General features: G+C 37.5%; 1 protein-coding gene across 1 annotated transcript; it reads right to left on the bottom strand.

Annotated features, from left to right (window-relative positions):
• Positions 1-332: 332 nt before the first annotated feature.
• Positions 333-22,680, bottom strand: LOC149225124 (uncharacterized). The gene is made up of 19 exons (XM_089376925.1): positions 22,248-22,680; positions 19,408-19,511; positions 17,069-17,155; positions 16,827-16,902; positions 16,410-16,484; positions 16,125-16,178; positions 10,736-10,795; positions 10,265-10,375; positions 10,011-10,105; positions 9,719-9,921; positions 4,845-4,942; positions 4,453-4,556; positions 4,171-4,336; positions 3,801-3,923; positions 3,079-3,161; positions 2,364-2,505; positions 2,160-2,189; positions 1,820-1,890; positions 333-1,590 (listed from the first exon to the last, which is right to left on the bottom strand). Exons 1-19 carry the CDS (start codon positions 22,284-22,286, stop codon positions 705-707), a joined length of 2,607 nt encoding a protein of 868 aa, XP_089233051.1. The 5' UTR covers positions 22,287-22,680; the 3' UTR covers positions 333-704.
• Positions 22,681-24,473: the final 1,793 nt, after the last annotated feature.

Below are 24,473 nucleotides of genomic sequence, written 5' to 3'. Positions count from 1 at the left end.
TTTATAATGGTAAGTATGAAAAAACTCGAATTGAACCAGCCAAGAAGCTTGCAATTCAATTTGCATATATCCTCAGAACTGCAGCACAGACATCGAATGTCGTTTGAAATCTTATAGCCCAAATTGTGTTGTAACAAAACCATAATTGAGAAGATGTTATTCATTTGGTCATTGAATATTCTGAACCTCAGTCTCAAATCCAGAAATAAATCATTGTTCGTCCTATCAATAACTATTTAACCAAGAACGAAACAAGCACAAGCTAGTGACTCATGCAATGATCAAAGATAGGTCATCTGCAGAGCAACTATTACATGCTGTTAACACAACTATAATTGAGAAGATGTTATTTCATTTGGCCATTGAATATTCTGAAGCTTAGTATCAAATCCAGAAATTAATCAATGTTCGTCCTATCAATATCTATTTTTAACCAAGAGTGAAATATCACAAACAAGGGACTCATGCAATGATCTAAGACAAGGTCATCTGCAGAGCCCGTGTCAAGGGAGGAAACAATAAACGGGCTATGAACTAGAACATACAAATCCGTGCTGATTGGTACAAGAGCGGTGTTGTACCCCACTTGTACAGCCAAATCTGGCTGGACATTAGAGACAGGTTTCCATACAGAATACATGCTCTTTACACAATCTGCCTTCATCCTCTGCTGAGATGTACAACAATAAAGACAGAAACATAAGTTACAATGATCCTTCGTCTTGAGCTATTGTGGAATTATAATCACTGCGCCAATAGTTCATGTCGTTGTATTTAGAATCACCATTTTCATCAATCATTTTTGTTTCTTCAGATTTCAAACCAATATCCCGTTTAATTGGTCCAGCCTCTCCCACAATCCCTTCCTTTAGAGCATGTTCCATAGCTTTCTTTGTTCCCTCTATCTCTACACCAACAAACTCCACATTCTCTTCAAACAAGGACAATGTTGTCTTATTCACTAGTCCATCAGCTTCTGCACCCTCTTGTAGTTCAGGAACAGAACCATCTTGAATCGTCTCTTTGCCAGTTACATGATCCATTTTCATCTTGGAGTCTTGGTTTGTACAAGCCGACTTTAAATTATCACCTGCCTCTGATGGGTTTCCAATATCCATTTCAAAAGGATTGTTTGCACTGAATGGATTTCTACCAGAAGTGCCCTCAAAATCTGCAGTATCTTTCCATCCCACCCAATCAGGAGGCTTGACAGAAAATATATCGATACTTCTTTCAACACATTGAAGGAAAGTCAAATTATCGGATATGTCCACCTTCTCCAGCTCTGAAGACAAATCATCAACAGAATTTAAGGTGTTTTCTGGCTTGGCTTCTATATCTACACCGTTTGAAGTGCCATTTGGAGAAGTGGCTGTATCTACCAAGTCCTCATCATCCCCTAACACAACCTCATCATCACTGCTGCTGCTACCACCACTATTAGTTGATGTTATTGTGTTGTTCGCTTGACCACCCTCCACTCTTGGAGATGACGAAACAAGAGATGTTGGCACTGACTGGTCAGTAGGCCTATCATCTTGAAAAGCAAACCAATTTGTACTTGTGAACATTGTTTCTCTCAGCATCCCACTGCAAGAAAACCACAAAAGACCCAAGAGGCAAATAACATCACTAAACGTGCTTCATCTACCCAAGTTGACAAGCATTTGAAAAGGTAAAGTACACATCAATATACATAACCACATTGCTATAGTTTAATCCTCTTTCAATTTCTGAACAGACGACACAATTTATTTCATGGTTCCTTTTCAACAATTTATAATTTTACATATAAGCATATAAAGAGTTGTGACTTTACCCATCCTGCTCTTCACCCATTCTGAGAGAGGAGACCACCACTTCTGCTGACTCGTCATCGAAGAAGACATCCTGGAAAACCATTGTATACAGAAATACTTGTATTCTTATAGCACAAAAGAAACATTGTAAACCCAAACATCAAAAAGGGAAACTAGTGAAGCATGACTTGTGATTAATCATTAAATGAGACTATGGAGACCAATGTTATGGGTTTTGATAGCATTCCTTCATTAATAATAAATACACTTCGATGCACTTTTCAGTTGTTCAAGATGAAAAAGGAGGTGGTCAATGGAAGTGTCCTTAATGCAAGTTATTAGATGCAGTGTACTGCATACCTCGTCATCTCTATCAATGGCTCCATGAGCCTGCACAAGAGGCAAACATAGAATGAATAGGTAAAACTCATCAAGATTTGACCACATTTTACAGAAGGCACCCAAGACCAAAAGTTGAATCACGATATATGACAGTAAACTCAAAATTAAACAAAAAAAAAACATTAAAAAACACTTAATATAGCTGTACCAAAGGAATATTACCTCTTCCCCATCTTCATTGTCAAACATTCCATATCGGAATACTTGACTTAGGTTACTGGCCATTGTTGACACATCATAATCTCTGTCACGAAAATCATCTTCATCACTATCTATAGTCCGTTCGTGTACTGTTGTTGGCCGCCTGCAACACAACATGATCCCCAAAACAACAGTTAGATATTGGTCAGAAATTATTAGGAATTGTGGCAGAACAGGAGGCGACACCACTCTATTCCCCCATTCTTTTGATAAAAGAGTTTATAATAACTGCCCATTCTCAACACCATTATATTCCCCCACTGTTATGATATAGAGGTTTTGAATAACTGCCCACTCTCCCATCTTTTAGAATTATAAATTAATCTTTTTACAAAACCCCTCAATAAATGAGCTACCTAGCCAAACATAATACATGTCTTGGTGTAGTAGTATAAAATATTAGTAAACCTCCTAAGACTATTCTAACAAGCAAACAAAAAACCATCATCCAAGCTAGCTTTTAGATTTACACGTGAATAATAAAGCCACCTAGCCAAGCATCACACAAGTCTTGGTGAAATAGTGAAAATTACTATTAAACTGCTTATGATTACACAATCAACGATTAGGCTGACAGTGCCAGATTTTAGAATCTTTTCCCATCACCAAATGCATCAAAGATTTCTTATTAAAATAGTATTCCTTGGCAGCATTACAAGGGGTTAAAGAAACCTACCCGCATGCCCACTGGAAAACATTCTCCACTACATTACGCTTTGAAAGAACATTTGTTTCCCAATTAGTCCACTCGCTGTTTCCCTGATTAGGATTAAACAAATGCAATATTTTCAGATAGGGACCTGATGGTTGAACATAATGTCGTCCTGCCAATATATTTCGGGAGGCACTAAATATGATTCAAGTGTCGTTCTTTTCACCCTTGCATTAAACAAAATCAAATAAAGTAATACGCATCTAATATTAACCCATAGCTAACAAAAAAATTGTAACTTAATAAACAGTTAGGTTTGGTTGCTACTGCAATAGCAAGAGGTTTGGAAAATATTGTATGTCCAACGGAATATATCATTACTTTTTATTTCGCAGGAATCAATGTTTTAATGTATTAACTTATTTACTTATCTCAATCCAACGTCGGATTCCTTGAAATTGATCATTTGACATAAAATTGACTTGTTACTATGACATTAAAGGGACAATTTTACTCAATTACCACCACAGCTCATTTGCATTTGCATCATATATTTCTATTGAATGATTAATCATTATTTTATCAAGTGAAGAAACAACATTCCACCATGTCTCTTTGATAATTAGGAAAATAACATAACCGATTGGCAAAGGCAAAAGGTATATCTCAAACATTGATGCCAAGTTTCTTTAAACAGCACAAATCTTACAACATAATATTATAATGACAAAAAACTGAATGCATACCCGCAACGATGACTGTATCAGGATATTGTTCATTCCCAACTGAGTTAGCTTGTTTGCAATTCGTGTCAAGTGACCAATATTCCCTGTTCTTGGTGGAGCTTTTCCTGGATAAGGTACTGTTGGCTAAATATCATTCAAAATTGCGCATTAGAGAGTTATACTTAGCATGGCTTCAACATACTTTTTCAATCATTTTACATCTTTATGAATAAGCCAAACAGTACAATTAACCAAAAGCAAGAATTAAACTGCAAAGAGCGTGTATTTCTTTTAAGAATACTGCAAAGACCATATATATATATATATATATATATATATATATATATATATATATATATATTCCTTTTATACATGTAATTCATGCAAGTACCTTATTTTGATCAACAGGAATAGTGGGATTTACTTCTGCTGCCAAAATCCTTCCAACTAAGTTACAATCCTGAAATAGATGCTCAATAAGAGTTGTATTATTGCTCTCTAAGCATGACACTATGATGCTCTCCACTTGATGATGCAGGGAGTTGTTAAAAGGATAACTGCATAGACCATCACAAGCAAGCATCAAATATATGTTCAATTACCAATGTCGTCTGTCGTCAGCAATTCAATGACATTTATTTAGAAATTAAATATAAGTGTAGATGTGACTTACTCAAAAAACAGTTGTATAATCGTTTGGATAGCACCCAACTTGACCAATTCCTGCTGAGCAACTTCACTGCCCGTCCTCAGCAGGACTGCAATGAACTCCACTATCTGGCAATATTACAAACAAATAATGAACAGCTGTTTATCAGGGCAATTTAAAGAATCTACGTGAACAGGCTCCAAATACGCTACAAGCATGTTCCCTTCAGATGCACTACAAATGATTCAACTAATACAATATCCACATTCAGCTCCTACTACCATGACCAGCAGAACTGGAATATACACTGTATATAACCTTGAAACATTGATTATAAATGCCCATTGGAAGATATAGCCAAAGAAAATAACTAGCATGACTCATAACAAAAGCATATTTGTTGACAGAGATCTAACCTTCAAACGATGTTTTCCAAGAGGAGGCCGAAGTTCACCATATGTGGTCGGTAATATGTTTTCATCAGAAGATACGTCCAACAGCTTCAGCAAGTCACCTAAATCATCAACAAAACAACTGAAAATTAGCAAATAGCAACAATAGCATTATACCATGGTAGTGAAACCCACATTAAATACAATCCATAACCTCAGCATTCAAAGCCTTAACATTAAATCAAAACTGTTGTAACTTGAATACAAGTTCTGTTACATATAATGCTAGAATTTACTACAGTAACATAAAATAAACAAACTCAGAAAATCCGAGTCTCAAATCAAACTGGAAAAACAGTAAATTGCTACACAAATAATAATATTCACATGTCTTCAATGCTCCACCCTCTACCACTAGGAACAGCGAGTACAATGAATCTAGACATACACAGCAGTGCCCACTAGATTAAGTCAAATCCAACTAACTAGTGTACCTTACTGCATTGATAGAAGAGCAAATAAGGAATGCTCCTCAATTGGAGAATAAGCTAGGCACTTAAATCTGCTCTCTCCTTGAGATCTACACCTACTCCAACTACCTTCATACAACCAGCACCTAGGGATGAATTGCCTCCTAAATGACTGCATGACTGCTAAAAACTGGAAAGAATGCTATCATCAGGATTCGGCAATAAAATCTTTTTCTGAAATTGCTATTTTGGATTGTTGAATTTGTTGTTTTTAATGCAGAAATGGGTTCAGTGCCCTCTAATACCCCTGCTACAACCTGATTTCACAATGTTAACAATTGATATTTGCAATTCCATCAATCCAAAATGATTCTTGCTTGATTTCAGGTCAAAATGCCAATGCCCTTCCCATTATCTTGAAAGGCCAGAAAAGGCTAAAAACTGGAAAGAATGCTAGACATTCTACAATTTTGAACTTTTCCCGTTTCTCATCATCGGGATTTGGCAATAAAATCTTTTCTGAAATTGCTATTTCGGATTGTTGAATTTGTTGTTTCTAATTCAGAAATGGGTTCAGTTCCCTCTAATACCCCTGCTACAACCTGATTTCGCAATGTTAACAATTGATATTTGCAATTCCATCAAATCCAAAATGATTCTTGCTTGATTTCAGGTCAAAATGCCAATGCCCTTCCCATTATCTTGAAAGGCCAGAAAAGGGCCAATTCATGGAATACTTAAACTACGGCAAAACCGAAATAGCATCTAACTGATGATGAAGAGAAACATTAGTTCTAAACACTAGGTATCCATCTAGTACATCATCCTCTTCCTTGTAGTTGGTTCAGATTTGTAGTTTCATTTCCATTCCAGGGAAAGCATCCCACAACTTCTGAAAACCGGTTAACTTCAACCGACCACAAATAACCTAGACAAAGTTGTGCCAAGATGAACTGAAGCCATTCAGAGCAATCCAGACTAGCTCATTATCTTTGACTAAAACAACTACACCAAGACGGTCTCTCAACTCTACTAGATACATCGGACAGCTAGATACTCTGTGTTCTATACATGTAGGTCATTGTGAATTTGTTCCTCAAAAGCATCATCCCAGATACATTGACACTTTGGTACGACTTCTCCTTGGCAATCTTCATCCCAGAAAACTGAGGGACCAACAATCATTCACCAAAAACCACTAGTACTTGATTCAATTGCACTGGATTCTCATTTTACTCTGCCATATCTTTGGGATCTATAGGAGATTTGACCTCTTGCTCCACATGGTCCCAGAGGGTCGCGACTTCTAGGAAGGTATGCAATCTACACTTCCATGGCACATAGTTGAGGCACCCTCCAACTGGTGACTCTAGCACACTAGGAATGGCCATCACTACAAAAACAAGCTTCTATCTCTACACACTTAGTCAACAAGGGTTTCACACCCCACAACCTTTCTCAAATCCACATGTTGATCATCGAGACAGATCTGCTTTAGTCACTGATGCAAGGACATATCGCCCACTGAAGCCCTCCAACAGCTCTCTTTCCTTCAACCTTGAACTCTCCATGCACAGAATTCTAGATAGCTTCAGATACAACACTTTGATACCAGGTTAAATTTCTAGATAGTGGAAATCAGATCAGCACTTGAATATAGATTCTAACCCTAGGAAATCAAAAGCCCTTAACCTTTCATCAAATCTGCTGTAACTTAAATAAAAAAATATGCTACACATGCTACTTGGAATTACTAACAGAAACAGACAGTAAACATGCTCAGAAAATCTGAGGTTCCAAATCCGCAACTCTGTTTAATGATGCAACAGGAAAACAGTAAGCTACTACCATCAAATAAATATAGTCGAACACTACTACTATTATAAAAAATAATAATTATAGTCAGACATATAATTCCTATATAAACTAGGAGAATGGTGAGTACATTGAATCTAAACATGCACAATGGTGCCTACCAAACTAAGCCAATATCTACTTAAATAGTGTGCCTCCCTTCAAGAATATGCAGGCATGCAAGCATGATATTATCTCCTTCAGATCTGTGGCTACTCCAAGTACTGCCCTCCATGCAGCCACTAACTAGGTATCAGCACTCTCTTAACTCACTGTGAATGTAAAAATAGCACTGCTAAAACTGGATATAGCATCTAACTAGAACTATATCAGAAAATAGCATCCAACTGAAAATGAACAGACACACTAGTTCTGATCTAACTAAAAATATTTGAGGATGGCATAAGCACACACCCTCTACCTCCCTCTCCCCTAAATAAATGACAGTGCTGCACACTCACTCAGTGTCATACATATCATTTTAATCTTTGCTGGAGGAGGGCCACACTGCTGCTGTATGGACATGCACAGTTGTCTCACATGTACCTGTATCTGCACTGTTGCGATAGTGCCACTGCACTTTCTCTGCATGTACCTACGTCTTCTCTGCTCACTCCATCCAGCCAAGGTTTGTGGTGCATTTCAACAAACAAGACAGGAAACAAGTACTGTGCATATTTCACAGAATAGGTACCTCTCAGTCCATGACTGGATTCATATTACATGCTGGTTCAGAACTCTACCTGTAAAATATTTCCAATGCACTTTGATTCTGATTTTGACTTAATGAGGCTCAGTGCTCCAACATGGTTCCAACATACCCCTGTACCTGTCAGATGCCCACATTCAAGCTACTTGAACGATGTTCATGGACAACCTTGAACCCTCTATTCAAACTCAAGTCTTAGCAACAAAGGCGACCTAAGAACTTCTCAAAACCACTTAATACTGTATCCATCCAACTCTCTCAGCACCCTATGAATAGTGAAAAACTGTGTTACCGCATCCGGCTTGCAGATGCTTGGGGGTCCATCTAGATCAAAAGAAGGGGAGGATCATCTACAGATGAACATTTGACTAAAGCATTATATATAGTTTCATACAATATAACTAAATTTCATATACTTGTGTATAGGTCTCTTTTATCAGTATGCAAAATAGTATATAAAATAAATGTATTTATACATTGCATGGATACAATTACGGGTACAGATATCAAACAATATATGATATCGATACAATATAAAAGCTTGGTACTGCTGTGACATGGCATATAATGGCCTACATACATACTACATTTATATGAGTACAAACATGAAACATAAACAAATTCAAATACCATTTAAGAACAAAAGTGGCTTTCCCATTGGTCAAGTGTGCTTTTAGATGCCTTGAAGATACTTTATTTCAGTGAGTAGACAATCTTAATTACCTATTTATTTTCATTTTTCTGGTATCCACATTGCCATTTGGACATTAATAAAATTACAATGCATGATATACCAAGCATGATGAAATCAGCACACACTGAAGAAGATCCTCCTTAAAATTAGCCACAATAAATAAAATCAGCAAACAGTGAAGAGGGTCCTTGAAAATTGAAATCATCCCTGCAAACCTTCAAAACCCCCCTTCATACAAGCAAATCAGAATTGGCATTAATTGCAGCTCAAAATGGCATGACTGTTGTGAATCAAATTTTACCTTTCAAATTTCAGACAATAAATCATTTTCTTAGTGGCTTCTCCTTTTTAATTTCAGACATCAGTTCATTAACTTCATTCTCTTAGTGGCTTCTTTTTCTGAATTTATTCAAGGTTGAGGTTACAATTTCCTTACCAGCCACGTCCAGCACATATGCCCAACACATTCTAGATCAAATATAAACATATTCTTGCCATAGCAGTATATATCCCACTCATATACAGATAATAATACAGCATACATACTGGAACACATTAAGATTGTATCCAGGCATATACGGCATACACAACATATATGGCACATCACAGGAGCATATATGGTAACTATAATATATTTATAATATACATCATAAATTTATATTAATGAATATGTATAGCATAGCAAAATGTTTACTGGTTCTTGGTCAGGTGGTGTCCCTTAACATTGGAAAATTGAAAAAATGAAAATTAGATGGATCCCACAAAATCTCAACTTAAGCACAAAGCAATAGCCTAACATCCACAAAATCCATAAAATGCAACCAAGACCTTAGCCATCTCTTGCCAGCCTCGAAACACTTTGTAAAGGTAAACTAGACAAGCTGAAAGAAACAAAGGAGTATAGAAGAAATAAAGTAGGAATGTTTTAGATAAATTTCTGTTTGTCACCAGTGAGGTCATGGTTCTGTGTACCAGCATCTCTGACTGCCAAAGAAGGTTCAGTTCCCCCAAAGGTATCAATAGCAATTGAGACAGGGTGCAAATCCTAAGTGATTTTGAAGAAAAAGTACCTCGCTGTAGAATGCGCTTCTCAGCACAATAAATTAAGCACTCACAAATCACATCAAAGTTTTAAATTCATAATAAAAAACTGCCAGCCATTAAACATTACCAAGTCTCTGTAGCATGCCATCCACAGTCTCAGGATTTGCAGTCAACACAGGCTCAGTAACATGACCACGGGATACACCAACTGCTGCCACTGTTGCTGCTCTCTTTGGATCCAACACTGAGATACAGACAGACAATGAATGCACTAGAGTAGATTTCGACTGTGAATCTTCTAACGCGTGATGAAAAAGCCTTCCCACAAAGCTACACATACAAAGAATAATGTCAATACAATTACACACAACTGTACAAAATGAGAATTTTAACATACAAAAGTCCACTGCAATCCACACCTTGGGCTTGAAAGCTTTGATGCCAGTGCAGAAGGAGCTAAACGGGTTATCGTACAAAGTGTTTCTGCAGCATTGGTATGCACTTCAGGGGAATTCTGCTTTGCAGAAAAGCCAACAAACCAAATTAATGAACATGTTTGACACTCTTACAGACCACAAAGAAAGATGTAGTGCCTGGCAGGTACACACTTGTTTCTTTCTCGAGAAAAGACTAAAGAATCCAAGACCAGCTACACATCATCCAACATACTTACAGGTGAACTCAGCTTGTCTACAATCATTTCAAGCAAGTCAGTGTCAGCTAGCCATTGCATAGCATCATCAGTATACATATGATCATCCGCTCCAACTAGACGAATTAATATCTGTTTGTCACATGAGGGCATAATTAGCCACATTTTGAAGAAAAATTTGAATACCAGCTCAGACAATATGACAAATAAAGAACATTAATATTTCAGCAGAATATGACAACATTAATATTTGTACAAAACTAATTAAACAAAATATTACAACAAACTATTGAATATGTAAGTTGAAAATATCACAATAAAGAAATTAATGCATGCTAGATAGCAATTACTACAAAATTCACAAACGGCAAAACCATTACAGTTGCAACTTACAAGTAACTAATATTTATAACAAACTAATTCCTGAGAGCCGTGTACAGTTTTTCTTATCTGGCATATTCATTCATGTCACCAAAGGGAGAAGAGAAATACCTCAGTGATGGATGTGATACCAATTAAGTCAACCAATTTACGAAATATGTCTTGGTGTGCCTGCATATATGATAACAACAGTATCATTATATGAAATAAGCAAAATGAAAATCAAAAAGGTAATCAAACCTTGTCATTCAAAAAACACCCTTTCAGTGATAGAGTAAAAATAAACATGAAAGCAAAAGATGTCAGACTTGAGTACATAAATGCAAAACACAAGCGAGCATATAAGCCAATTAGAAAACTAAAGATGAATTTGTAGATGTCTGAAGGCTACCAAATAAGCAATTAATTTTGTAATTACCTATGTTGCACTGGTTTTGGGGACAGGGGAACAGCTAGGACAGGGAGTGAGTACCCAGAAAGGCTAGAGCGCAACCCCAAATTTTCAAGGGATGGTGAGTTGGGGATGTCAATTATATATATATATATATAACATTTATAGTTGTTTCAAGCTTGTAAGCATAACAAGCTATACTTTATAGTATTATGCACAACCCTTACACTTGCCAATTAGAATCTCAAACAATTTTAAAAAGGGTTGAATGACATTCCATTATTGGCCACTAGGCATGTCCTTTAGCTTTACGAAACTTAAGTGTAACTAATTTAAATTTTATATAAGGTCCATGAACAATCTACCACATAGAACTATCTTTATAGCAGTTTTTTTCCTCATATTTCTTGTTAATGCTGAGTAACTATCTTTATAGCAATTTTTTTCCTCATATTTTTTGTTAATGATGACTATGTTACAATTGTGTTGAAAACCACTATAAAATACTTTGGCTTTCTAAAGATATTAAATTCATATTTCAGATTAAGGGATTGAATACGAATTTATTTAAACATTTAGTACCCAATCCAATTCACTACTATCTGATTGTTTTCACAACGCTTGTGGTTGGGATGATGGAAGCATTGAACTTGAATGAGTCCTCAAAACCCACATACAATATATAAAAGCTGAGATGATCCAAAAAGAGAAAAAAACGAGAAAAATAACCACAAGGATCAGCCTTTTAAAACATTGTATTTTCCGTTTTCTTGACATGGAGGCTGGCTGTAATTTTACAATTGAAAATATAATATCTAAATCACTAGAAATCCAATATGAAACCCATCATACAAAACCCATGTTTTGAGCTGCAACTTGTACAAAAAATTTAGATTCAATGCATTCCAAAAAACTGAATGAGAAAAATGATCATATTGTTCAATGATCAATGCTATATGCTTGAATTATCCCTAAAACCTTCCCAAAACATCCCTGAAATCTTCCCAAAATACCCTTGAAATTTGCCAAAGACATCCCCGAAATCTGTCTGGAACATTCTTGAAATTTGTTAGGAACGTCTTGGAGATGGCCAACAAGTCCCCAAGTCCCCGATGGAGTCCCCAACAGTTTGGGGACGTTTCCTAAAGGGTCCAAAAGTCCCTGGAACGTGGAGACAGTGTACCTGAGTATTTTTTTTGGGGGGGATGGGTCCCTGTGCAATATATAGGTAATTACTAATAATTAATCATAGCAAAAATAATTAACTGTGCACATGCCACAAATAAATACACAACAGGAAAAAATATACACACCCATCTGCATTTTTCCTCTCCAAGCCCTGTGTTTCCTAAATAATTCCTTTAACAAGTTTTCAATGGTCAGTTATTTTAAGCAATTGGGAGAGAAAAATGAAAAGATATAATACAGGATGGGTTACTTATGGAAATATGGGCAATCCCTTTCTCCCATTTACCCTACCCTTTCTCCCAACAATTATATTGATATAAGTGCCAACACTTTTAGCTCGATACCAGTTCTTGAAACAAAAAGGCTTGTTTCACTTGACATTTAAGTTAAAAATAAGCACCTTGAACTTTAACAAAAAACCCTCATTTATGAACCCAATGTTCACATAACTTTGTCCTATCACCTGAAAAAGTTTGTGCTTATAAACAACATTATCAACTCAAACCCGTTAGTTCACATGTATTAGCTATTAAGCAAAAAACTGACCACCAGTAGAAAGGGAAAGCATGCACACACAACAACAGACACGAAGATTCATGTTGTGTTCAACAATCAACTAATTGGCTGGAATAAACAATGGCAGAACACCCTGTTGTATGCACATTTTGCACAGAACACCCTTGATGGCTTGATATTATTCACATTAAAGAAAGATACAAAACCTGAGTAAACTGTAAGTTTTAAGTATTACAGGGATGTAATTTATAAAAAGATTAATCAAGTTCTACAACATGATTAATTTAACGCAAGTCCCATTGCAAAAGAACAGAGTTTGAACACAACAAGGCGTGACTAATGAAAAGACACCAAAGGAATGAAAGGCTTTAATATATGGGCCTAAAGAGGTTTGGTCTCGTGGCCAGCGGACGATCTGCTAAGTTATCCGTGCCGCTGTGCAGGTCACGAGTTCGAGTCTCGTCTTAACCGAGGGCCGTTCTTGCAGGCTGGGTGGTTCCTCCTAGAGGTTATAGTGGCAGCCGGTGGGATTCGACCCCATGTAATGCGAGTACGATACCAACGCCGTTGCTGATTGCGCTATTCAACAAAAAAAAGAAAGGCTTTAATATATGGAGCTTCCATGCACATTCACATTAACATATACATCTTATCTGAACTGGCAACCATAAGAGCAGCTAGAGCTTTGAGTACCAACAGAGCAGCTGATGACAATGGGTTTCAAGCCGAATTCCTCAAGCATGGCATTCAATAGCTTGAGTCATATATTGCAAATCTTTTTATCCATGTGGTTTGTTCAGGCTCTAGCCCCCATCAAGCGACAACATTTCCAGGCGCAGTTCCAGGACATCTCATCCAAGCTCCACCTCATGGAGGCGATTATCAGACCCACAGTCCTCTATGATTCAAAGATTTCGAGAACTAGTTTACTACAGTCAGATTGGGCCACAATGGAGAGCATCCAAACCCTACTTCTCCAGTGTATTATCTGCTGCAAATGCATAGTTTCGCAACCCATTATTCAAGCTAAGTTCAGGGTCCACCCATTTTTCTTGAGGTCATTTTCTGCTCGGTCTCTTTCCTTCATAGAGTCAAGGCTTACAAAGATTTCGCTACAAGGAGAGAGAGAGATACCACTATCTTGCACTTTGTTCTTCTAAGGCCATCACTTTTGATGCCCCCTCAAGTCGTGCTCGTAGATGGTTCACAAAGGCATTTTGACTCCTTCAACAGATGACCATCTCCCCATAAAGCGTTGCTCCATTTAGTTTCTCCCTTGACAGACTAGCACATCTCTTACCGACTAGGCAAATACATAATCAAGTCATCAAAGAGGATATTTACAAATTATATATTCAAGTCACTTGCAAATTCCCTTCAATGAACCTCGGCTCAATGATGTCCTTCTACCTAGAGCACTTTTGAAGCTACAAGATGGCCTCATCATCCACCCCCCTTACACTCACAAGCACTAGATGTACTAACTCAAGATCCCATTGGGGCAAGCTTCAACTTGGGTCCCATCAACTTCGGGTGGAGACGGATCACCATCTACCATGATCTAATAGGGTTTGCTAGTTGTGCCACCTACAAGAGCCAAAGATCGAGATGCACCTCATTTTTCGGTGCCCCATATACTATGAGATCAAGGGATGATATCATTGCCTATATACAGAGTTGAGAGGATCTCTCTCTACCTTCTTCCTGACCCTTGACCATAGATGCCAAGCCCTCTTCATTAGGGGGTTATTTAGACACAGAACTAATATCCTACATACCTTGCCTCTCTTAAGGATGATCCAAACAATCACACCATACTTTTAGTTTAATCCAATCGATCAAAGCAACAAGCAACAAACCGAGTCCCAAGGTATTTCAGATAGTATGGCAACGAGACCTCAAGTCTCAGAATGATCAACCCCAAGGTAAAGTTGCCACCATACACTTAACAAAGCAAAATCTGGGCACCGAGATTGTGAAACAAGATCTAGTCTTCAAATCCAAATGACTTGTGTAATGACAACATAACAAGCTATCATTCAAACATGATGATTTGCTTAACTTTTCTCTGGAATGATTCCAGCCTACATTGCACAAGTTTCTGGTACGTGGGTACTTCGGGTACGGAGGAACAAGTATCTCGCAAGGCTAGAAGCTTTGCCCAAATTTACAAGAAACGCCAAGTTGGGAGCAACAATAATATAATATATTAAAATTTAATATATATTAATAGTAAAAATAAAATAATTAATTTATTTCCATCCAAAACTTGCCAATCATATTCCAGCCTGCAGATTCCATCTTGCAATGAAATATGTAAAAGGTTGAACTTTGGAACAATGCCACAAAAGATCAAAATATTAACCCATCAACAATTTGCCAATGAAATTCCTTGCCAACAAAGAAACATGCGGAACTCCCAAACCAAAAAAAAGGCTATTATTATTTGATTATTATGTAATTTCATGCAACACTATTATATTCAACTTCATAATTCAAGTTTGGAAATTTATAAAATGAAACTGAGTAACACGCTATTCTTTCTCTTTCTGACCATCACTGTAATTTGTTGAATCTTATCATTAAAGCTTCAAGATAGACTTCAAGAAAGTAGACTTATTTGCAATTGTTGAACTTCAAGATTTGCAACAGAAGTTGCCAAGGAATGACTGGCAACTGTCTATATTTTGTTGAAACCTTTGCTACATCTCCACGTCTCTGTCGCTTTACAGAGCCATGCAGTCCAGTGGCCAGCCCCCTGACCTGACATGTATCACTTAGAAAATAAACAATTGGTACCTTCTCTGTTCAAAATAGGTACCCGAAAGGTGAAAATCTGCTCAAAATAGGTACCCAAAACATCAAAATCTGTTGTAATGAAGCACTCCCAAAAAGCTCCGAAGTGCCCGTTGAAGCTCCCAGCGATTTTGGAACATTTCCTAACAGCTCCCAAGCTCCCAGGAGCACAGGAGCATGGGGTACGTGCTCTCCAATGCCTGGGAGTGATACCCGTGTTACTATGATTCCAGCTGGAGTAACTCCACAGCATTGAATAAATCGTGAATAGATCATCTAATGACATCAGTGCACTGATTTTCAGCACTTTTCCCTGTCTTGCTCTATGGACGATGTTAATTAAGAACTTCAGGTTGCTGATTATTTAAATGCATTCTTGGACTATAAGTCCCTGAATAGAAAAGGTTTTACAATTTTATGAATGAATGGGAGATTTGACCATATTGTGGATAGAATTGATCTTCACATTTTTTGTTAGAAAAAAAATTACAACACAACTTAGCCCATGACATGCAGCACAAATGAAGATACAACATTCACAAGGACAGGAAAAGAGCTTGACTCCAAGAATTTGCACTTGAATTATTTGAAAAAAAATAAAATGCTTACTTGAATATAGTGCATAAGAGATTCTGTCTTTCGCTGCAACAAACATACCACAACCTAACAAGATGATAACCAGCATACAAAAAATCAGCTTCGATTTAAAATCTGTTGGCTTCAACATGCCAACAGTGGAAAAATGATACAAAAAAAAAGTGGAAAAGTGAAACAAGAAAAGGTTCAATAGCATGTTATTAAGACATAATATTTTATGACCAGCCAGCCAAACAAACAATACAACCCCAATTGAGATAGACTGAAAAAAGCATAAAAAGAAGATATATTGAATACCTTGCTAAAATATCCAGCTAATAATGTACTGTGAGAACGATCATGTTCCAAAAAAGAAAACAGCAGGTCCATCAACTGTGGGCAATAGAGAAAGTATGTTAGTGACCTAAACCCAATTCCATACTTTCAGAAATAAATGCAAATAACACATTATTGCAATTTTCGTGCTAGGACCTTGTACACCCAAAGTTATAGAACACGAGCTAATATTGTATCCTGTAGTTCAATAAAGCAAATTGACCTTGACCAAAAACAAAATTGAACTAAATGAGTATTTGTTTATCATTTAAACAGCACATCATGAAAGATCCAACCCAACAATAAATCAAGTATATCAATAGCGTACATAAAAACTAAGCTGCCTAACATGAAAATCCAGAAACAAGCATCTACAAGCTCAGGCAGCAAGCAACCTACCTCCTCATCTTCTACAAGTGTCTTGAATATAGCATCAATTTCACAGGCAAATATTTCACAAGCAATAAATGGAAACCTGCCAAAGAAACACAGCCATGCATTACTGTTTGTAAAGAGAAAATCCATGAGGAAACCACCCGTATGCAGTGAAATCCATATATTCCGCAGCCACCTGGGCGAAGGCAAAATGCTCCAATTCATTAAAGAAAAAATACAAGCAATAGATGAGAAATGGTAGTTACTTGAATGTTCGTCTATTGTCTGCATCCTCTGATGGCTGTTCAACAATATAACGCAGCATCTGTTCCACCTGTGGTCTAACTCGAAGACTGCAGACAACATCACAGATAAGATGACATAGTAATATTTTTGAATCAAACAACAATCAAAGATTAGTGTGTAAGATTAAAATTTGTCAAATACTAAATTCCATCGGATACAACATGAAAACTGATTGCCCAGACAGCTAACAGGATTTATCTAACCAGATAGATCCATCTTAACCAGAGCGCTTATTCATAATAATGATATTTTATTTCCTTCCTTTTTCATGTTGTTCCCTCAAAAACATTTTCTGAAGCTACATTTTATGAACCACGACCATCACAGCACATGCTTCTGGAAGCTATATAGCTTCAAGAGGTTCCCACACAATCGGCTTCCATTGTGATAAAATTTCAAACAGTACAAAATGTGACAATTAGTGTTTTGAGAGGGTTCATGTGAGATTGCAATATTTGCCTCATTCGTAATAATAATTTCGTTGGCTTCTCGATTTATTCATTCTTCACATTTTCAGAAGCTACTGGTCATTTTTCTTCAATTTTGGAAACACAACCATTACAGCACATGTTTCTGAATCTATATGGCTTCAAGTGGTTCCCTTCAAATATGCTTTGTTTGCAATATTAAATTGGACGAAGATTAACCCTTCCATTTAGTAGCGCCTTCCGATGGCGTAACCTTCGACATTGCAGTTCAAATCAGCAATGGGCTCACAGCATAAGCCATAAAAGACAAAGACGGGCATGGATAGGATGGATATGCTACACAAAGAGAAAGATTTTGAAATGGGTCATATTCTTTTAAACTAATGTAGAATCCATGGACAGGCAACAAACAGCCCAGCAAACTAGAACATCTTATAGTTACCACAGGAAGAGAAAGCAAAATCATTTCTTGTAGAAGTTTTAAGCTGAACTCAAACAAATAATTAAAAAAGAGGTCATGACAGAACAATATAATCATTGTGCTACGAGACAAAATAGTAGATTTTTGCATCCATGATGGTGAGAGTTCTCAGTTTAGAACACTGAAGTATTGCTGGCTTACACTTTTAATCCAAGTAGCTCTTGATCCAGAGAATAGACTCCATAAAGCCACTTGATGAAGTACTTAGACAATTCAGAGCAGACTTTAAAACAGGATCATAACAGTGTGTTGATGGACACGAACAACAATTAAACAGCACAAGGAAATATCAACACATGGAGTTATCATGTAAGATTGGAACACCACAATACACACAGAATTATCATGTAAGTTTCCATCCCCTATACACTAGCAGAAATCCATTTTAAACTTGGATCTATTCGTAGTTGTCTACATATGGATATTTCAGACCTTTTAATCAATTTATTTTATTAGCATTACATGCCCACCCACACATACACCTGTACATCTCCCCACCTGGGCTGCAGAGAAGTTCACTTCCCTTTGGTGCAATAATTCCATTAACCCCAATCGAAAAGACATATAAAATACAAGATCCCACAGTATACAATAGGTATTACTTCAAATATAAACCACATACACCCAAGAAAACCACTCCAGAATTCTATTTGAGCTCCTTTTTATGGGAGACTATTGCAGTTATCCATCACCCTCACACAATTGGCAACAACACTTGGTATTGAACAAGCCTGGTCATCCACAGATGGCAATTGAGTTATTGAATAGTTCCATCAAAGTGCTTGATACTGTAACCTACTCAAACATTGTAAAACATTGGAGCTTGGTGACTCGACATCACCAACATTCTCCCACCACCTAGTCATTCACCCAGTTCAAAGACTTTTCACCAACCCTTCTCATCTTTTGGTCATGAACCCATATCTCAATCCACCACCAATTTTATTTTATTTTATTACTGATTGCAACACCCGGAGTCACTGCATCTGCAAACATCAGATCAATGTTGCACTGCCTCAAGAAAATTTGGCTGAACCCCGTCGCTTCTCTAATATCAAAAGGAAATAATAATCACCACTACAACAAAGAAAAGTTTTCAATAGGATTCGTCAGACTCTTCAAATTGTAGGATTTCCCACAATGTATCTCAAAAGTGGGACAAATCACAACATGAATCATGATATGAGTTGCACTGAAGAAATAATTGCCCGTAAAAAGAATCAAATAGCTAGAAATTTCAAGAGTGTACATCTAGTATTTTAGGAGACAAGAACTGCAGCATCAATAAATTTAAACCTGTGATTGCAAGTTGAATTATAAAAACGCTGTGTCATGATCCTGTAAAACAACTCAAAAAGCAACATTCAAGAATAGTCGTTAAGAAAATTACAAATTAATAAGACGATTGTTTAAAGCTTTGCATTCTTGAATAATTTCCTCCTCATCGAAAAGCTCTTCCAGGGTGTAATTTTCTTTCCCCAATAATGTCTCTACCTGTAGCAAGGCATGGAACTAATAATTAGATTGAACCATTCCTGTACAAGAGCTTGACCTATTCACATAAAGCCAAATAAATAAGTTTGAGACAAGTAAGCAGCATCAGCCTAAAATTCTGTCACAAACATAATCATCAACATCAACACAGAATAGCTGACACGTTAAATCTTTCACAATTTTCTCCTGTAAGCAACGTTACAATACCACTGTCACAAAAACAATGGAACATAATAAAATTACAAGGACATGCAAAAATATTATAATTATCTGCAGAAATATTGAATTCAAGCTGAGATTGGAAGGATTCATTTAATAAGCAGTACTGTTGAGAATCAAGTCAGATTATTATGATGTGGTGACAACTGTGACATGATGAAATACAAACACATATAAATGCATGACTGCAGCTTAAATAGATTCTGAAACGATTTGACTAGCAGTCAGATAACACATGAATAATAAGTGTAATGCACAATGTCAGGTGAACCAGGGACCAAGTAAGCCATACTCTAAATCAGCAAGTCCTTCAAACAGCACAGATGTAAGACTCTTTTTCCAGATTAGCTGACAAATTGTTCATGAAAGATAAAACCTCCTAACCTATTGTTGTCAATCTTACCGCTAAGCTTAATTTTGTTCCATTTAATTCTACGTTTTTACAACTAAGCAAATTTTCAGAAGATACTTCTGAAACAATACCACAGTAGTAAAAGCAGAGGACCTGTTCCCAGAAATTGACTTCACTGTAACTCAAATAAGCATTAGGAAAAATTAAATATCTGAAATTCTGATATGTGCACTACTTGATACTTATTTGGATCACTGCTATTTAAATCAAGATCAGACTGAGATGTAAAATAAAGCAAGTGTATGTTGTACAAGAATTCCCTATTCAACTAGTAGATGAGCTGTAACTAAAATAATACATCGCAGTACAGTATTTCATCAGCTAACCTAGATCTCCATCAACAAAATGCCTTGCATAAATTACTGCGATCTATTTCAAAATTCATCTTTGTGTTGGTCATTAAAATGCTCATTTCGCACTTGAGGCCAATGCAATCCTTATGCTTTGAAATACTTCCCATTGGCAACATCTTCCTTAAAAGATAATTTAACCAATTTTCCAGACAGGTTAGTTTTTCGATCTTTTTTAACAGAAGAGGGCCTTAATCTTAACGTTCAGTACTGTATTCTATTGCTTCAATCGTCAATAAAAGCATTAAATTCCATGCCTTCTAGAGAGCACATTCCAATCTAAGACAACTGCTTTTACCAGAAAATGGAAACTAACCTTCCAGCACTCTATCCATGTTCTTAAAAGCTAGCTCCTTTGGTAATGGATTACTATTGCCTCAAAGGCAGTATAAAAAGGCCATACACAACCACGAGCAACAACTTCCATGAAGATTTTATATCTATTAAGGGATTAAACTACTGACTCCTTAGATAACTTGTAGGCACTGGCCTAGGAAACAACATTTTGTTGAGAAAACCTTCGAACAAACCCACTGAGTTATGTTACAAAATGAACGAAAGGAAAAGAACTGCATATCTACATTAGACTTCGAGAAATCAACTTTTCAAAGGAATCAACTTTGACATGCACTTCGAGAAATTGGACGTCAAAAATATCAAAAACATATATTTACATCAGAAATTTAATTATATTAATAAAATGTCTCACAAAGTTGTGTGCTTTACAAACATTTACTATTTATAGCCACTTATAATACATTGTGCGATGAAACGTTTTTCAAGTTTTTACTCAACGTGGATTATTCCTCGTCAAGGGATGTGAAGAGAAGGGTAGGGCACCTAGTCATGTATAGGTATGTGGAAACATGATTCCAAATTAAAAGCTAAACTAGAAACAAGATAAAGACTTGATTCAGAGCATTTCCATGTGTGGGAAAAAAGATAAGCGTGTGCTAGTCAAAAGGCCTTGTGCAAAAAGTCTAATCAATTACACACAAAACAGAAGACAAACAAGCCCAATCCCCAGATAGAAAAATTCCTTTTCAATTTGAGCTGGGGAAGCTCAGCGCTAGACCATTGATCTGTGATTGTGAAACACCGGCATTCTCCCCATGGTTTGGGAAGTCTGTGCCAAGCGGCCCGCCTGTGTAGTTTCAATTGCAGAAGATCCATTCATAAGTTTGCTCTAGGCAGTCCCAGTAACCAGGCACAGTCTCCCAGCCACCACTAAAAGACCGTTGCTTGGCCTTGCCTCTGCATGCCCTGAAGAAAAGTCGGGCCCTACCAGTTAGGGCGTCGTATCCACAGTCCTCCACTCTCACAACCTGCAAACCGATTCGAGCTGCCTGCAAATCCAACCTTAATTCTATGGTCTACACTATAAACCCATAGGGTTTAAAATCTCAAGCCCGTCCTGTCATGCTGCCGGGCTCTCTGCCACATAGTATTCCAGACAGACATAGTTTTGAGAGGCCCGCGCTCTCCCTGAGTGCATCAAACAGCGATATCTTTCTCTATCCTATAATGCAAAGTAAACAAAGGTGAAGGCATTCGAAATCGGACGAAGCAGATGCCACGGTAGACAGAATATTAGGCCTTGGGGTAAGTTATTAGTGCATCAATTGTCACTTACAGTGTTAATTGTTTCAAACTCCGCGGCACTCAAACACGCGCCCTAGGTTTCTCAATTGCCACACAAAATGCATTCACGTTCCAATAAAAAAAACACCTGGAGATCTCAGATAGCGTGCTTACCGGAGAAGTTGTGGACAGGCCAGCCATGCGCCAGAACATCTTTGCTGTGAAATTTTGACCTGGGAACAGCAGGAAAACGTCGCAAATCCCCCGTTTTCTCTATTCTTTCGTCGATCTATTGACCTGAGCGTGCAAGACCCTCAGATTCATTCGCCAGCGTTCGAAACCCTAGTGGACCATCTGCTGGTTGAATTTTCAATCGCGAAACTCAAAATCGGGGTCCCAGAGCCCGTAAAAATAGAGGGGATGCGGTGCCGAGCTCCGAAAGGCGAGTGAAACGATGCCGTGATGACTTTGTGGCTCCAGATCAACCAAACCCTGGTGCCCTGGTGCAGATCGAAAGGACGGCGAGCGAAAAAAATCTGAGAAGAATCCGAAGGAACCCCAAACAAAAAAAATAAACGAAAAGCAGTGAAAAGGAAAAAGAGGGAGAAATATAATAAGAAGGTAAGAGGCTGGGACCAGATTTCAGCTGGAAAAAAAGTGCTTAAGAGTGGATTAAAGTGTGTTAACCGTGCTTAAATACTATAAGAGATTGAGATCAATATGGTTCATGGGAAAATCTAATAATAGAATGAGATTGATATGGTTTATTGGAAACTTCAATAATAGCATGAGATTAATATGGTTTATTTATAATGGAATTAAATTAAATATGATATATTTGGTTATTCAAGTTGAAGTCGAGTGGTTGAGATTGGGCAATGTAATGCAAATCATTCAAAAATCTAGTAAAAATAAGAGTGCACTAAAGAAGAATAATATGTGGATATAGTCTTTTGACTCCAAAAAAAAAGTCAAATTGAAGTATTTAGTAAGATATCTACATTAAAAATATAAATTCAATTCATTTTATGTGGAGTTGTAATTAATCATCACAAAGGTTATTGAACTTGAGACTAGACTACATATAAAATTTAAATTATGGTATATGTTTAATATTGTTGTTAGAAATCCTTCCTGGGTGACGAATATTGAGGTGAGTCAAATGTGTGTGCCATGAATGAGAATATTTGGTAGATGATATGGAGGATAGTTACCATGTTCTCCCATCACGTATGGTGTATGGTGAATATTACGGTGTTGCATGTGATGTTTTATTTTTTCTGTTTGAGATTGAGAGCCGGTGTGGGTAGTGGGTTTATGGTGTCTGTCGGGTTTCAATATTGCTATTTTGTTGTGGTAGTTTGGTGGCTAGTTGCTTCTGATCCAAGATTTGGTAAACGGACGGGTTTTAGTATTGCTATTTTGTTGTGGTAGTTTGGTGGCTAGCTGCTCCTGATCTAAGCTTTGGTAGGCGGACAGGTTTATCTGGCCTTTGGTTAGTATTGGAGTGGTGGAGATTTCACTATCATCGTCTTCTCCACCGAGTCTGGCTTTCAAAAACACTAAGTTCCTCTCCCTTTGCATGGTTTCTCTATTTGTCAAAGGCTCGAGTGACTTCTGCATGGTAATTGGGACGACTTTAGAACCCACTCTTGTGTTATTATTAGCTCACTTCCTGGTTGTTTTATGTGCTCGGGAGGGTGTCTAAGTCTCCTGTTAGTCGATTATGTTTTGGGTCCTCTTATCTTTGTGGGTTTTCTGTGGATTCCTGAGATCCATTGTTGGGTGAGCAGAATTGGGGTTCAGTGGTGGAAATATGGTCTGAAGGTGTATGCGGAGATTAGTTATCAGATTGGGTTCATACCTCCTGTGTTTGTGCCTAGGTGTCAAGTCTTTCTATTTGCGACTTTGTTCCTTGGTGCTTCCTCTAGTAGAGGCGATGACAAGGTCTCAGTTTGGTTTGTTTGTTGCCTTTCTATAGTTCCAATTGCAATTCCCTGGGCTGGGGTGAAAGGTTGGTAGTTCTAAGAAGTAGGAGTTTGTTGGACAATTCGGGGTTGCTTGTTGCTCCGTTGTGGTTCACGGAGGGGCTGTTGTAAGTTGCTAATTTTGTTTTAGAGGTGTATCCTTGGGCCCTCACCATGCGACCTATGTTGCGTAATTCCTGCTCCCAGCCCCAGCAGAGGGGAGCTTCTTCAGCCAGGGCGGGTGCAGTATTGAGTCAAAGATGGTGTTGGCGGGTCGGGTGTCTAAGCGTTCATCATGAGGTGTTCGAACTGCTGGAGGTATGGTTCGAGCAGTGTCAGGGCCCGTGGTAGCAGGGGTGGCACGAGAGTAATTCAGGGTGGTCGTGCAGTTGAGAAGGGAAAGGAGGGTAGTGCAACGTGTGGGGTAGAAGCA

Source organism: Pinus tabuliformis, chromosome J (genome assembly GCF_031772625.1).
Source record: "Pinus tabuliformis cultivar Carrire ecotype Pingquan chromosome J, CPIR1, whole genome shotgun sequence".
Lineage (NCBI taxonomy): Eukaryota > Viridiplantae > Streptophyta > Pinopsida > Pinales > Pinaceae > Pinus > Pinus tabuliformis.
The sequence above is the reverse complement of the archived record's forward strand: the minus strand, read 5'-3'. Positions and strand labels throughout refer to the sequence as shown.

Bases quoted from the DNA above. Each gene is read 5' to 3' on its own strand.
- LOC149225124 (XM_089376925.1), bottom strand. From the start codon at position 22,286: ATGTTCTGGCGCATGGCTGGCCTGTCCACAACTTCTCCG. The intron at 4,337-4,452 runs GTAAGTCACATC...TGGTCTATGCAG, and splicing joins ATTATACAACTGTTTTTTGA to TTATCCTTTTAACAACTCCC. The intron at 3,162-3,800 runs GTATGCATTCAG...AATCCTAATCAG, and splicing joins TGATACAGTCATCGTTGCGG to GGAAACAGCGAGTGGACTAA.